We start from the raw sequence: 16,143 nt of genomic DNA, 5'->3' as shown, positions 1-16,143 counted from the left end.
TAACTTGGCTTTATACAACTTTTTAGATCCTTCCTCACTGCCTGCTATAGAGGACCTGGATGGCAGGAAGCTTAGCCCCAGTGATGTACTGGGCTGTACACACTACCCTCTGCAGCGCCTTGCGGTCTGATGCCAAGCAGTTGCCATAGCAAGCAGTAATGCAACCAGTCAAGATGCTCTCTTTGGTGCAGCTGTATTAAGTAAAAATACTTTAAAGTACTTTTTAAGTAGTTTCTTTTAGGTATCTTTACTTTACTATTTATATTTTTGACGAATTGTGCTTCACTACATTCCTAAAGAAAATGTTGTTCTTACATTTTCATTTTTTTTCCCTTGACACCCAAAAGTACTCATTACATTTTGAATGCTTAGCACAACAGGAAATTGCTCCAATTCGCACACTTATCAACAGAACATTCCTGGTCATCCCTACTGCCTCTGATCTGGCAGACTCACTAAACACAAATGCTTTGTTTTGTAAATGATGTCAAATGTTGGAGTGTGCCTCTGGCTATCCGTAAATAAAATAAAAAAACAAGAAAATAGTGCCGCCTGGTTTGCTTAAGATAAGGAATTTTAAGTGATGTATATTTTTACTTTGGGTATTTAACTATATTTTAGTAATGTTTTACTTTTGATACGTTATATTTTAAACCAAATACTTTTCGACTTTTACTGAAGTAGAATTTTACTCGGTGACTTTTACTTGAGTAAATTTCTGTTAAGTTATCTTTACTTTTACTCAAGTATGAAAACTGGGTACACCCCCCCCCTCCCCTCCCCCCATTACCATTGTACTGGAGACTACCACCACGGTACTGTAGAGACTGACCCCCCCCCCCCCTCCCCCCATTACTGCTGTACTGTAGAGACTGTATCACCACTACCACCACTGTGCTGTAGAGACTGTATCATCACCATTGTACTGTAGAGACTAGAGGTCGACCGATTATGATTTTTCAACGCCGATACCGATTATTGGAGGACCAAAAAAGTAGATGCCGATTAATCGGCCAATTTGTATTTATTTATTTATTTATTTATTTGTAATAATGACAATTACAACAATACTGAATGAACATTTATTTTAACTTAATATAATACATCAATAAAATAAATTTAGCCTCAAGTAAATAAGGAAACATGTTCAATTTGGTTTAAATAATGCAAAAACAAAGTGTTGGAGAAGAAAGTAAAAGTGCAATATGTGCCATGTAAGAGTCTTCAATATTCCCAGGTAAGAAGTTTTAGGTTGTAGTTATTATAGGAATTATAGGACTAATTTCCCTCTATACCATTGGTATTTCGTTAAACTTTGACTATTGGATGTTCTTATAGGCACTTTAGTATTGCCAGTGTAACGTTTGAAACGCTATTAGCGTGCGCTAACTAGCTAGCCATTTCAATTTGGTTACACCAGCCTCATCTCGGGAGTTGATAGGCTTGAAGTCATAAACAGCGCACGCAATGCTTGACGCACAACGAAGAGCTGCTGGCAAAACGCACAAAAGTGCAGTTTGAATGAATGCTTACGAGCCTGCTGCTGCCTACCACTGCTCAGTCAGATACTTGTATGCTTGTATGCTCAGTCAGATTATATGCAACGCAGGACACGCTAGATAAACTAGTAATATCATCAACCATGTGTAGTTAAATAGTGATTATGATTGCTTGTTTTTTATTAGATAAGTTTTATGCTAGCTAGCAACTTACCTTGGCTTACTGCATTCGCGTAACAGGCAGTCAGTCTCCTTGTCGAGAGGCAGGTCGTTATTGCTTTGGACTAGTTAAATGTAAGGTTGCAAGATTGGATCCCCTGAGCTGACAAGGTGAAAATCTGTCGTTCTGCCCTTGAACGAGGCAGTTAACCCACCGTTCCTAGGCAGTCATTGAAAATAAGAATGTGTTCTTAACTGACTTGCCTAGTTAAATACAGATTAAATAAAGGTCACGGAAAAAAAAACGGCGCCCAAAAACACCGATTTCCGATTGTTATGAAAACTTGAAATCGTCCCTAATTAATCGGCCATTCCGATTAATCGGTCGACCTCTAGTAGAGACTGTATCACCACTACCACCACTGTACTGTAGAGACTGTATCACCACTACCACCACTGTACTATAGAGACTGTATCACCACCACCACTGTACTGTAGAGACTGTATCACCACCACCACCACTGTACTGTAGAGACTGTATCACCACCACCACCACTGTACTGTAGAGACTGTATCACCACCACCACCACTGTACTGTAGAGACTGTATCATCACCACCACCACCACTGTACTGTAGAGACTGTATCATCACCACTGTACTGTAAAGACTATATCATCACTACCACCGCTGTACTGTAAAGACTATATCATCACTACCACCGCTGTACTGTAGAGACTATATCACCACTACCACCACTGTACTGTAGAGACTATATCATCACTACCACTGTACTGTAGAGACTGTATCACCACCACCACCACCACTGTACTGTAGACTGTATCACCACCACCACTGTACTGTAGAGATGTATCACCACCACCACCACTGTACTGTAGAGACTGTATCATCACCACCACCACTGTACTGTAGAGACTGTATCACCACCACTGTACTGTAGAGACTGTATCATCACCACTGTACTGTAAAGACTATATCACCACCACCACCACTGTACTGTAGAGACTATATCACCACTACCACTGTACTGTAGAGACTGTATCACCACCACCACCACTGTACTGTAGAGACTATATCACCACTACCACTGTACTGTAGAGACTGTATCACCACCACCACCACTGTACTGTAGAGACTGTATCATCACCACTGTACTGTAAAGACTATATCATCACTACCACCACTGTACTGTAGAGACTATATCATCACCACCACCACTGTACTGTAGAGACTATATCATCACCACCACCACTGTACTGTAGAGACTATATCATCACTATCACCACTGTACTGTAGAGACTATATCATCACCACCACCACTGTACTGTAGAGACTGTATCATCACCTCCACCACCACTGTACTGTAGAGACTGTATCACCACCACCACCACTGTACTGTAGAGACTGGGCTGTGGGAGGGGAAAGAGGGGTTTAGGTTGTTTTAATCATATCCTCGGCTGTACAGTAATGTGTAATAGTGGACTAGTACAGTGTGTGTGGACAGTCTAGTGTGTGTGTGCGTGCACGCTGGGCCCCAGACAAAGCCCCCCTCCCCTCGTAGCCTGGGTCAGAGATATGACCTTGTGAAATGTCAGCCCACCCATGGGGTGGCCCTGCCTGTGTCTCTCTCACACACACACACACACACACACACACACACGGTGGTCCTGCCTGTGTCACACACAACCGTGGCGGCGGGGTGCGGCAGAGGCAGCATTGTAGCGTTACGGCTAGCCTAGCGTCTTGATGTGTAGTGTTGCGTGGAGGAGTCTCGGGACCTCAACACTAAACCCAGGAAGGAGAGAGAGAAAGGCAGGGGGAGAGTTAGCGAAAGAGATGGGGAGGGCAGCAAAGGGCAATAGAGATGATGGGAGAGAGGGAGAAGGAGAGGTCGATAGAGGGAGGGAAAGGGGGGGATAGTTCAAATTCACCCCCCCTCAACCTTCTACTTTGTACTCCTGAGACCTCAGGTCAGCAATCTAGCCATTTTCCACTAACGACATTACAGCCATTAGGGCCTGGCTGCTTTCTTTCTGTAGCATGTCACATGGACGCGGGTCATGCCTCGCATACTTCGCCCCTCTGGCCCAGCTCAGGTGACTAAAAGCTTTCAGTGGGAGTGAACGGCAGCCATGGAAAAACAGTAGGTCTTAGACCTGCTGACATTCTCTCTCACGCGCTTGCTCCCTTTCTCTCTGTCTCTCTCTCTCTCCCTTTCTCTCTCTCTCTCTCTCTCCCTTTCCTCGCTTAATGTCGTCTTAGGAAATGTGAAGGAAGAGGTGAAGGAAGACACACACACACGGTGCATAGAAACACACGCAAAGGGTGCAACCACACACGCAACATAAACTGTGTAAAAAAAGAGAGGTCAGGTCTCTGGTTGTAAGGTGTAGTGTCCTGACTCCTGTAAGTGTTCAGTCTCTTCTTTTCCCTGCCCTGGCCTCTGCCACGGTGTGTGTGTGTCCTGACTCCTGTGTGTGTGAGATGGAGTGTGTACTAGCGTCCCTGCGTGGTGGGTAGATTTGTAGCGGTGCATGTACGCTTGGTCAGAGCGGTCGGGCCACGGTTGCGGTCACCTCTCTGTTCCATAGTCTGTGACGACCAGACCAGATGTGAGCTGACTCTAATGACCCCTGCGGGTGGGGTTGCTGAGGCAACCGCTTTCCCCTCTGCCTGTAAACAGAGAAGCAACCCACCAGTGTTCTTAGACGGGGTCGCCAAGGTGAAGACTAGCCTTGATGTGTGTGAGCGAGAGAGACGAGAGCTCAAATGACGTGTGTGTGTGTGTGTGTGTGTGCGTGCGTGCGCGCGTGGAGAGGAGAGATTGCGTCTCAGTGTATGAGTGTCATGGCTTCTCTTGACCTTTTTTTTTGTTATTCTCGCTCTGTTTTCTTCGGTTGATGCTCAATGGGTTTATTTTTGGTTGAAGCCTCTACTGTTCCCCCCCTCCCAGTACAGTAAAGTTTTGACATTTTCTTTGCCCAGGCTTGTTGCTTTCTGACATCTTCTTATTGAAAGGGGTTAATATGTTTCAGGAATACTCACTTTCCTTTGTTTGCCCTTGTCTGGCAAGCTGTAATGTTTTGCTTATGAATATTGATACACCAAGTGTATATTAATGACCCTGGGTGACCTTAACCCTATCCTTATTGGCTCCCTGGTGGTATCTGCATCCTCATGAATATTAAACAGGCTCTGTAACCTCCATTACCCTAATCTTTGCTGTCTAGCCTCCCGGAAGGTCCTGTCGTCATGGTAACCCCGTTACTAAACTCCTTGGGAAGAAAAAAAATTGACCCTGGGAAAAAAATATATGTTGAAAATAAAGGATTGAAAAATCATTCAAATGATTTTATCCACCGTTGCTGGTGATTCTCAGTGCTGAGAGAAAGGCTTGGGGAAAGCTGGTGGATTTTGTTGCATTAAAGCTCCTTGGTTTTTCGGTGTTATTATGATTTTCTTCAGTCATTGCCAAGGCAGTGAGTTACCCCTTGCTGAGAGCGCCGAAGTCTATTTGGTATTTTGAATAGGCTGTTCCCTTTGTACTTAGCTGGTAAATAGAATTGAGAGTGCTCACTTGTGATAAGGAGGCGTCAGAATGAGTGTATAGTGTAGTAGTCTGGCTCACTTTGTAATCCAGGGGACAGGTGACTGCTGACGTGTTGATTTACAACGTCAAGGCTGTTCAAGTCAATGCCTCCTAGTTTGTCATTTAAGGATGCGCTCTCAAACTTTTGTATAATTTTTGCCAGTAGTTTTGAAATTTGTTCTCAAGTGCCTAAAGTGTTCCCCGTTTTTTTCTGTGTACTCCGTCATCAAATTGTGTACTACGTCATCATTTGGTATGATATGTTACGTCCCGCAATTTTGTAAAAAAAAAAGTTATCCTACTATATGTTACAGATTTCTTGTGATTAAGATCCTGGAGTTTATCTTTAATGACAAAATCCAGTCCTTTCCTGGGCAATGTTCATTAGGGAACACTGTAGTAAAACATTGTGCAGCAGAAAAAGCTAAAACAAGTGTTTTCATATTGGATAATTTCAGGTAGCACCTCCCCGTTTATGATCCAATGAATGTGACCCTGGTTTGTCCTCAGCTCTGACCATGATGATCCCTTCCTCCTCTCTTTTCCTCTCACCAAACGTCTCTTCTTATTCTCTCCTGTAGATGTGGACAGCGTCGAGGAGGGTGGGCCCGACGGGGTCTGCTGTCCCGTGGAGGACGACGGCGGCACTGGCGGCGGTGGCTGGTACGGGAACGCCTCCGACACGCGCTCTGAGTCGTCGTACAGCGGCGACATCCATGACGACCATGAGCTGTTCTTCCACGGGGGCTCCTCCCCCACCCCCTCCCCAGACCGACCTCCAGAACACCCCGACACCTCAACCGAGAGCTCCCTGGGGGGCTGCCCTACGCCTGTCCACAGCCACCACCACCACCGGGCCTCTTTTGAGCTCCTGAGCCTAGGGGTGGACGGAGGGGTGTTCTCTGCCCAAGATACCCTTTCCTCCGTGGTATCCTCGCTCTATGGAGAGGCTGCCTCCGAGGCCCTGGGGAAACCCCTGAGTAGTAACCTGCGACGCCTCCTAGAGGCTGGGTCGTTGAAGCTGGATGGGGAACTTCTGGGGAGAGTGAGAGGAGGGGGAGGAGAGTCGCCCCCTATAGGCTTAGCTCCAGCCCTGACCCTCTCCCCCTCCTCTCATCATGCTCAGCAGCTAAGTGCCCTCGCCCGAAAACTGGCGGCCAATAACAACAACAACAACAGTGGAGGCTCCGCCTCGGCCTCGCCCACCTCTGTTGCCATGTCGACCACCTCCATCAAGCAGGAGCCCTGCGACCCCTTCACCTCGGTGGTCACCCCGAGCAATGGCGCTGGTTTCGTGTGGGTGGGAGTGGCCGGTGACGGGAAGTGGCCCCCGGCGAGTTGCGGCGGGTCCAGCCTATCACCGGACTCAGCCATCCAGAAGCTGAAAGCGGCAGCCAACGCGGTTTTACAGGACAAGAACGCCACCGTAGTGGCCTCGTCTACTTCCTCTTCATCATCCTCCTGCTCTACCGTACCCACCCTGGGAGGAGGGAGCCGGGGAGGAACAGACGACTCGGTACGCTTCGATGCCTTCACCTCCCCCTTCAGCCCTCAGTCGGCCAGCTCCACGCTAGCCGCCCTGTCCAAGAAGGTGAGCGAGCGCTCCCAGACCACCTCCACCTCCTCATCAGACCACCAACACCAACCCTCCACCGGCTCCTCCTTCCTCTCCCTGGTCTCTATGACTTCCTCGGCTGCGCTCCTCAAGGAGGTGGCAGCCCGGGCGGCAGGGAATCTCCTTGCTGATAAGATGGATGCCCCAGCAGGAGGAGGGGACATCCAGGAGGACATCAAGCCCCTGCTGGACAGGAACCAGAAGGCAGGGACCCCCACAGGGCCCTTGAGCACCATGGACCTGCTGCTGCCCTCCACCCCTAAGGGAAGGGCCAAACCCAGCAGCCAAGCAGGTAGGCTAATCCACCCTGACCCTACACAATTTCTTCCAGATGTGGAATTTGTTGTCTATAAGCCTTGTGGTGAGTTTTGGGATTTACAGTAGTAAGCTACATTCTGTTTTGTTTTGCAGTTTGGTAAATGTAATAGTGAGTTTATCAAGATATTATGTCAGCTACGTTTTTGTCATCGTGACAAGGTTCGGAACATTGGAACGTTGTTAAGAACCCTGGACCTTTTGTATAAACCTTGTGACAAACAAAGTGCCGCTATCCATCAATCCCAGAAGGTGTTGTTTCTCTAGCAAGGTTTTCTACAACAATGAACCGTTGTGGAAGACCTTCCCAGGTTGAACACAACAACAACAGCAGATTTTAAAAATGCATTTCAATCAGTTATTTCACCTTGCATTTTTCAAGGTTGTTTGTCGGTACTAGTTCATTTCACCTTGCACATCCTGAACTGTCCTCGGATTATTCAATCCTCTTCAGCTTTTCAACTTGTTTGGAAACTATCGTTTACAGATATTCTCCAAGCTTCTGCTTATTATATGGAATTAAAGCTGGTCTCTAAGCAAATGTTCTACTATGTTCAATCCCTTTATATTACACTTTAAGGACATACACATTTGATTTACTGTATTACGGATGCCCCACTTCACATACATTATTTTTTATATATATATATTTTTTATTCATAAGAAATTATTATTTTAAACTTATTTTTGACAAATTGCATGATTCGCTTCACAATTGTAGTGGTAGGGATTCGGTTCAATATCGGTAAATCGAATCATGCGAATCAAAAATAATAATTTGTGAACCGCGACTATAAAACTTGTTTTGTAGATACTTGAATAAGTTGATTTCGGAAGCTAGCCAGTAGTCAGCTTGCAGTGAACTCTTCTAAACTGAGATAAATGACTAAACTAGAATAGGAACATTTCCTGAAGAAAATGTGTGTGCTTGCTTCAGCTGTCCAAAAATGTATTTTTTATAGTAGTGGAAGGTGTTAAATGAAGATTTCAAGCTGAATAGAAGCTGAAGCAGTTCAATATAGTAAGAATAGGTCTGATTACTTTAGTAGAATATATATATTTCAACTAGCACATCAATCATGAACAATGGCAGAACTCTGCCTTCACTGCTTTCAATGGGGCTATTTAACACGGGAACCATTGTAGTTAAGTGATGATGCCTGAAAAGCCGGTGTTTGTAGGATATATTGGCACGGGTTTGTCTCGGGCCGGCAAAACGTGACAATATATCCTCCAAACACCGGCTTCGAGGGCATTATCACTTTTATACAACGGGTTACCGGTTACCAACATATTCAAATAATGATTGACATATTTTCATTAACTTTATTTTGATGAATTTATTCATACTATTTCATCCTTCCACAAGATATAGTCCCGAAACAAATCTAGAGTTGTTACCCAAACCGGCTGGTCGTTCGTTCTGTTGTCAGAGACGCGACCCAGTCGTTCGTTCTAGATGTTCTATTGCCATACTGGCTGGCAACATTCTTATCCCTTGTTTGCTAGCTAGCCAACAACGGCTAACTTTACCGTCACGTCAAACGGTGCAGAAAGCCCAACAGTGGCTGCATTTGTTTAAGCTGTTTTCTAGTGACATTTATTTATTTGGATGCATCCGTAACAATGAGCTAATGAGGCACGATTTCGCCTGGCATAGAAAATGTGCTCACTCGTCTGGACACTGTTGTTCAGAGGAGCTAGCCAACAACACAGCTAACACAATAACTTAGAACTGAAGCTGGAAAGACTAGCATGCTAGCCTCACTTAGTTTCGTTTTACCCTTTTTCAATGGACTTTTCTTTGTATACGTCCATAAAAATGATGCCAGCTGATTAGTGATTTAGACTGGCTGAGAAACGTTGCCTGCCTCTCTCTCGTTCCGACTCCCGACCCCTACACGTTCATTACTATGGGACAGTTGGAGATCGAATTTGAATATTGAAACAATGTTGCAAGTGTCGGAGAGACAGTAAGGGTTATAAAAATCTCTGCTGTTGAAAACTAGATGTTAGTCTAGAAGAAATGTGAAGAAATAATGCTTTTTATAGTGGAGATCAAGTTTATAACTTCTCTGCCTGGGCTGCGCATTTTAACGTCATAGATTTAGCTGGTAGTAACTTGTGGAATAACCAATCAGCATTCAAGATTTGACCCACCCGTTGTATAATTTGTAGAGTACCCTGGTCCCTGTGACTCTCATTATGAAACGGCTAAAATCTCTTGGCGAGGTTTCTAGGTTTGTATTTATTTTATTCATGTATTAGATTTTTTTTTTGCTCACTCTTCCCACTTTTGATAGAGAGAGAATCCCCCTCCCCGTCTGGCCTGAGTCTGGGAAAAGGTCTGTAGGCCTGGCAGGATGTCCAACCCAAACCAATTGCGCTTGGCTCTGCGGTGTGTACAGTAGAAGCCGAGTGTCCATATCCGTGTCTGTTCTGCAGACACTTCTGGCTCCATCAACCTCCCTTTACCAGTCACCTCTGTACAGACTGGTGGAGGTTGGAGCCAGAGGAGTCTGCAGTCAGGGCCTTCTCCTCTGTCCTCAGATCAGCATTCAGCAGACTCCCAGCCAAACACAATCCCATCAGTTTACACGGGGCAGGTCCAGAACAGACTATGGGAGGCGCACAGTACTACACAGAGCCATGACTACATGGAACTCTATTCCACATCAGGTAACTGACACAAGCTGTAGAATCAGATTTTAAAAATCGATACAATGAAACCTTATAGAACAGCAGGGACTACGAAGAGACACACGCACAGACACATGCATACACTTGCTAACTCACGCACTCTGCACACATGTATACATGCATTTTGTGTTGTAGATATGTGGTAGTAGAGTAGTGGCCTGAGGACACACCTAATGGGTTGTGAAATGTAATGTCATGTAATATTTATAATTGTATATAACTGCCTTAATGTTGCTGGACCCCAAGAAGAGTAGCTAACGGGGCTCCTTAATAAGTACAATACACACACACACACACACACACAACTCTCTCCTCTCTCAAAATGAGCAGCCTTTAGGGAGAACAGTGGAGTGTGTTCCAGGGTAGATGGATGGGCACTTTTGAAGGATTGTGTCGTAACCCTTAAGCCAAATCTAAAATGGCTGGATCAAATTGACTTGAGACGGATGAGAGGGAGAGAGGCAGTCAATGCAATATTCTGTGATCTGCATGTTAAAAAGGGTTGTCGGCGGTAACCTGCAGCCGTCAAGGTCGCGGCGGAATGCTGTACAAATGCAGTTACTTGTCTGGTGGCCCGACAGAAAAAAACATGCCCTTGGTTATTGATTGTTTTGTTTAGTTTTATTGCAGTTGACTGGTCTGGTATGATATTGTTACATATTTAGCCTATATTTAGTGTTACATAAATCCGTGTAATTCTACATAGTTTAGACATTTCTTGATAATTGATCTTGATTGCCCTGGAGAGAGAGAGAGAATCTGCTATCTGACGTACTGACCAGTTAAACGCTGTTCCATCTTTTGTCTTTCTCCTCCATCTCTTCCCCTACATCCTCCAATGAGCAAGGAGTCCACGGTTATCTTCTCTCCTCTCTCTCCTCCTCCCCCTCTCTCTCCTCCCCCTCTCCTCGCTCCAGACGTTTGGGCCGCAGATGGCGGTTTATTGTTGCAAATAGGCAGTCTCGAGGTTTTACACCCGGGGTCAATGAATGGCTGAGCGCGGTAATTTCACCAAACACTGATTACCAGATGTTTTCCAAGGAACAGGAGGAGAATACTTATGAAGCCATCGATGACAGGCCCGTGGTGAATTTGTAATGCAATCATGCCGTGTCCTAATAAGCCCAATTAAACGGCGTAATAGAGGCCGGAAATGAAGCCAACAACAATAACCGAGATAATAAAACATCCTTGAGTTTGACTTCTTTTGTTCGCAGACGCACAGCAGGCTTTGTTGAGCGTTCTCAGCTTGAGGTGTCTAGCGGTTGTGTCTCACCTAGTAGGGGTGTGGGAATAGTGACAAAGTCACTACTGGAAAGGAAGAAATGGACTAGTGATTGGGGGGGATCGATAGTTGCATTTCGCAATATTAATTTTGGACGATATTGTATGGATTTGTTTAAAAAGAATCCAGGTAGTGTTAGCTAGCGCTAGTTGACTGTACCTGCGCTAGTCGACTGTACCTGCGCCATAACTAACGTATTTCTGATCCTATAGCTTGTTCTCCATCTTCTTTTTAAATAGGGAGCCAAGATGTTTTCAGCACTTTTATTACCATGACTGATCAAGACTCGTGTTCTCATGGCTCTCTCTCTTGTCTCTCTGCAGCAGACATATGGTGAGCAATATGTTTGGAACATCAAATCGCAGTAAAACTGCAGTATATGGAATCGCAATACATATAGAATGGTGAGAATCGTAATGCACATCGTATCGGCACTTTAGTATCGTGATAATATCGTGTGGTGAAGTCCCAAGCAATTCCCAGCTCGAGAAATGGACCTGTTCCAATACTTCAGAAATGTATCCCTCACCTTCCTAGCTTCCTTCTTTTCTTCCTTGAATAATCACAGATCTGACATGGGCTGGATTGGGGAAAGCTATAAAGTGGAAACCTTACTTACACCTTACCAGTCACTTATAGATCGGATAGGTGCACTGACATCAAGCAAACGAAGAAGGAAGGATGCATTGCTTAAGTATTTGTTCAGGGGACTGTATGCACTAAATGACTTGTATTTTTACTGAGCTGCCGTTCTCAGCCAGGTATCCCTTGGTAAATAATTATTCTGACCTCACTGGAACTCCCTGGTTAAATAAAGGTGAAATAAATAAATGTCTCATCCCCTCTTTTTCCTCTCCTCTCCCAGGTTCCCCGGGGGAGGACGGAGGGAAGCCGTTCCAGTGTCCGGTGTGTGGCCTGGTCATCAAGAGGAAGAGCTACTGGAAGAGACACATGGTGATCCACACCGGCCTGAAGAGTCACCAGTGTCCCCTGTGCCCCTTCCGCTGCGCCCGCAAAGACAATCTCAAGTCCCACATGAAGGTGAGATGATGGGAGCCTGTGATGCCTCCTTTGACCTTTGACCTGTAACCTCATCGTGTTAGCCATCCCCTGAGGTCGTAATTGTGGAAGTGGTGCTAATGCTACTAATTGCTCAAAGGAAGGGAGGTGCACGCTCTAGTCAGTCACCTCTAGTGTATCGGGGTAACGTGCCTCAAATTATACTGTAGTTAATAGACCAAAGCTAGAGGGGGTTTTAACAAGAGCGAGAAGCTCCAGGTGTTGAGGGAATCCTTACTGTTTTACACTCTTATTTAATCTCTTTTACTCATTTTATTTCAATTATTTATTTGCATAGGGACAGATTCAATTAGCCCGAAACATTGACACATGTTGAATGGACAACACGGTGATGCATTGCTCCATTGTAGCGTAGGAACATTTTCAGTGTCTTGTCCTCAAATGAGCATCATTGCTTTGACTGTTGTTGCCATGACAATGCGGAGGTACCCCCACCACTCATCCTATCCCTGTATCCCAGGTCCACCAGCATCAGGACCGGGGCGAGACGTTCCAGTGCGAACTTTGCCCTTTCACCTCCTCGCGCCACTTCAGCCTCAAGCTCCACATGCGCTGTCACCAGCACTTCCCCCGCTCTGGGTCCGCCTCCGACGGGGTCAAGGTCAAGGAAGAGGCCACCACGGACACGGAGGGCGAGGGGTCACTCCTGGGCGATTTCAACCCCGGGGAATCCCCCCTCCAGTCGGACGCAGGGAACCAGAGCTCCCCTGCAGTCTCCAACCACCACGTCTATATAAAAGAAGAGCCCCAGGAGAGGGAGCTGTCGGTGCTGTCGCCCTTTTCCCTTTGCAGGGACAGGGAGCGGGAGCGGCCTGGTAGCAGTGGCAACTCCCTGGACCTCTCTATGGGGGGAGTCGGCTTGGGGGTGGGAGTCGGGGTGGGGGTGCGGTCCAGTCCTGGTGGAGGTCCAACGGCAGCGTCCCTCTTCAGCCCGGACATCACCACCAAGACAGCCACCGACCTGCTCATGAAGCTCTCAGGTAACCATGACAGCAACTCCCGTCAATAACAACACTCACTAACGGCCAGGTGTTAGACTGGTGGGCAACTTTTGATGGCCATTTCAGATGGCCATCATTTTGACTGTCTTAGCATATTTCTTGGGGTTTCGTCATGAATGTCAATGAACGTCAACTCATCAATCCAATAACCCCAACACTCCGCTTTGCCTCTCCAATAAACTCATCAACAACAAACACGCTATCGTTAGCCAGAATAACGCTAGGTATTATATCAGGTTTGTTGAGATGCATTCCACCGTGTTGTGACGATGGTAAAGGATCAGTTACTTTGAGACAATGGCTGAAGATTGATGGGTGAAGGTGTGCCCGGGGTTGGGTGCCAAGGTCGGGGTTGAGGCTGCCACTCTAACTCCTAATGCCAGCTAATTAGATTGAGATCTCCTGAACGAGGGATGCTGAAGGAGGTGAGGGAAAGGGGATGGGGGAGGAGGGGGGTAGAAAACCCTCGGAACATTAGATTAATTAAAAATGTATGCATAATTCATAAATTAAGAAGAATTCATAATTTGAAATGATTAGCGCCCTTAACTTCTGCTCCGTGACCCTGGCTAGGATGCGCTGTGCGATGTGCGCCGCGGAGGGACTGGACAGGCTTAGTTAACCCCTCCCCCTCCAGTTCGGCTCCGCGCCGGTGCCCCCCTGGTGCCAGTCTCACTTCACTCCCAGACTTCGCAATCAAGCCAGGAAAGTCCCAGAGGAGATGGAGCCAAGATGGCTTCTTCTCTCACAATGTCAGCCCAGTGTAGAGTGGCGGACAGGCGGCGGACATCTTAGTTCAAGGGCGGCGTCATTCATGCAGTACCGGAGGGAATTTGAAATATGGGAGGACAACCCTTTTGTTTTTAAAGAGCGGATAGTAGTGGACTTGAGTGATGTTAGAGATAACGATGTTTTAATAGAATACTGGTCCTTTTGATTACCGAGGGCTTTCATGATCATCTCTGAGCGCGGTTTGTAAAAAAAGAGAAGGGGGGTTTTGGCCCAAAGCTTTACTCAGATCTTTTGCACTCTTTGCTGGGCCGTACAGCAGACGGGGAGGGTAAAGAGGAGGAGAAAGGGAGGGAGGGAGGTAAAGCTTCTTCTCAGGGGAACCTCGGGACTCTTTCTTTTGACCTCCCTGCCAAGAGCGATTGAGTGTGTACATGCGGCAGCTCATCTCCTGATTTACCACTGCTGTCACAGTGCCTGTCTCAATCCCACAAGGGCTGTAAAAGAGAGAGAGGGGTGGAGGATGGAGAGAGGCTGTGAGAGGGGTTGGAGGATGGAGAGAAGGGCTGTAAGAGAGAGAGAGGTGTAGGATGGAGAGAAGGGCTGTGAGAGAGGGAGAGCGGTGGAGGATGGAGAGAAGGGCTGTGAGGGAGAGGGGTGTTGGATGGAGAGGGGTGTTGGATGGAGAGAAGGGCTGAGGGAGAGGGGTGTTGGATGGAGAGAAGGGCTGTGAGGGAGAGGGGTGTTGGATGGAGAGAAGGGCTGTGAGGGAGAGGAGTGTTGGATGAAGAGAGGTTGTGAGGGAGAGGGGTGAAGGATGGAGAGAAGGGCTGTAAGACAGAGAGGGTGAGGGGTGGAGGATGGAGAGAAGGGCTGTAAGACAGAGAGGGTGAGGGGTGGAGGATGGAGAGAAGAAAAGGGTGGGGGCGATAAAAAGACAGAGAGGGAGAGATCATAGCCTTGCTATTGAGAAAGGCCCCCGTAGGCAGACCTGGCTCTCAAGAGAAGACAGGCTGTGTGCACTCTGCCCACAAATTGAGGTGGAAACTGAGCTGCACTTCCTAACTTCCTGCCAAATGACCATATTAGAGACACATATTTCGATTACACAGATCCACAAAGAATTTGAAAACAAATCAAATTTGGGTAAACTCTCATATCTATTGTGTGGAATACCACAGTGTGCCATCACAGCAACAAGATCTGTGACCTGTTGCCACAAGAAAAGGGCAACCAGTAAATACAACACATATTTATGTTTATTTACATTCCCTTTAGTACTTCTACTATTTCCACATCGTTACAACACTGTATATAGACATAATATGACATTTGAATTGTTTGCTGTTCATTTTTGTTTTTCACTTTTGTATATTATCTACTTCACTTCCTTTGGCAATGTTAACATATGTTTCTCATGCCAATAAAGCCCCTTGAATTGAACTGATAAAAAAATAGCTAAATAAAGTGACAGACGGCAAAGGAGAGAGGAAAAGAGAACGAGTAGGAGCTGACTCCCCAGGCATCTCTTTTTTTAGGCTGCCCTGATTCTCCTCTGGGTGTTCTGACCAATCCCCTTTGATTTCTCCCCCGCACGGCAACTCTGACACAACCGACAGCCTACCCAGTGTGACCCTCCACATTCTGATTTGAGAGGGGAAAGATGAAAGTCCGCGGAGGTACTTTGAAATGCGTGGATGGTGCCCGGTTAGGACGCTACTCGCAGGACCCCTCAGACGGGTAATAATGGCGGTCCCCGCTGCGACCCCGTTTGGAGGTGGCCATCGAGCGTGACCCCGGGCCGGGTGTGAATAATTGGCATGCCGCTGAAGCAGGGCTTGTGGGAGGAAGTGTCGTTGGTGTCTTATTTATCTCAGAGGTGAGAGCGAGAGAGTGAAAGAGAGAGAAAAAGAGTGAAGGCGTTGGATACAGTGTTTGATGCAGTTGGAGTGTCTTAGTGATGTAGGGTGTGTTTGTCTGTGTGCTTGTGAGTTGACACGTTTTATACCCAACCAATGTCTACATAATATACTGTAAGTTATCCAGTCACCTATTCTCTCATTCAAATATTGTTTAAGATTCATCTGACAACACCTGTCGTGGTGGGCAGACACATGTTACAACCTCTTCTCAATAATGTATTTTCCTCTCG

The 16,143-nt window shown here is 46.4% G+C and overlaps 1 protein-coding gene across 4 annotated transcripts in view; it reads left to right on the top strand.

The window, feature by feature from the left end:
• Window positions 1-16,143, top strand: part of LOC110497368 (zinc finger protein 827) — a 96,248-nt gene that overhangs the window by 20,852 nt on the left and 59,253 nt on the right. For 3 of the 4 annotated variants that reach the window (XM_036954284.1, XM_036954282.1, XM_036954285.1), the window contains exons 2-4: window positions 5,848-7,173; window positions 12,047-12,222; window positions 12,722-13,241. In XM_036954284.1, the coding sequence (XP_036810179.1) occupies window positions 5,848-7,173; window positions 12,047-12,222; window positions 12,722-13,241 (2,022 nt within the window). The remainder of the gene's footprint in view (window positions 1-5,847; window positions 7,174-12,046; window positions 12,223-12,721; window positions 13,242-16,143) is intronic. The other variant, XM_036954283.1, reaches the window with a different exon arrangement.

Source organism: Oncorhynchus mykiss, chromosome 19 (genome assembly GCF_013265735.2).
Source record: "Oncorhynchus mykiss isolate Arlee chromosome 19, USDA_OmykA_1.1, whole genome shotgun sequence".
Taxonomy (NCBI): domain Eukaryota; kingdom Metazoa; phylum Chordata; class Actinopteri; order Salmoniformes; family Salmonidae; genus Oncorhynchus; species Oncorhynchus mykiss.
The sequence above is the reverse complement of the archived record's forward strand: the minus strand, read 5'-3'. Positions and strand labels throughout refer to the sequence as shown.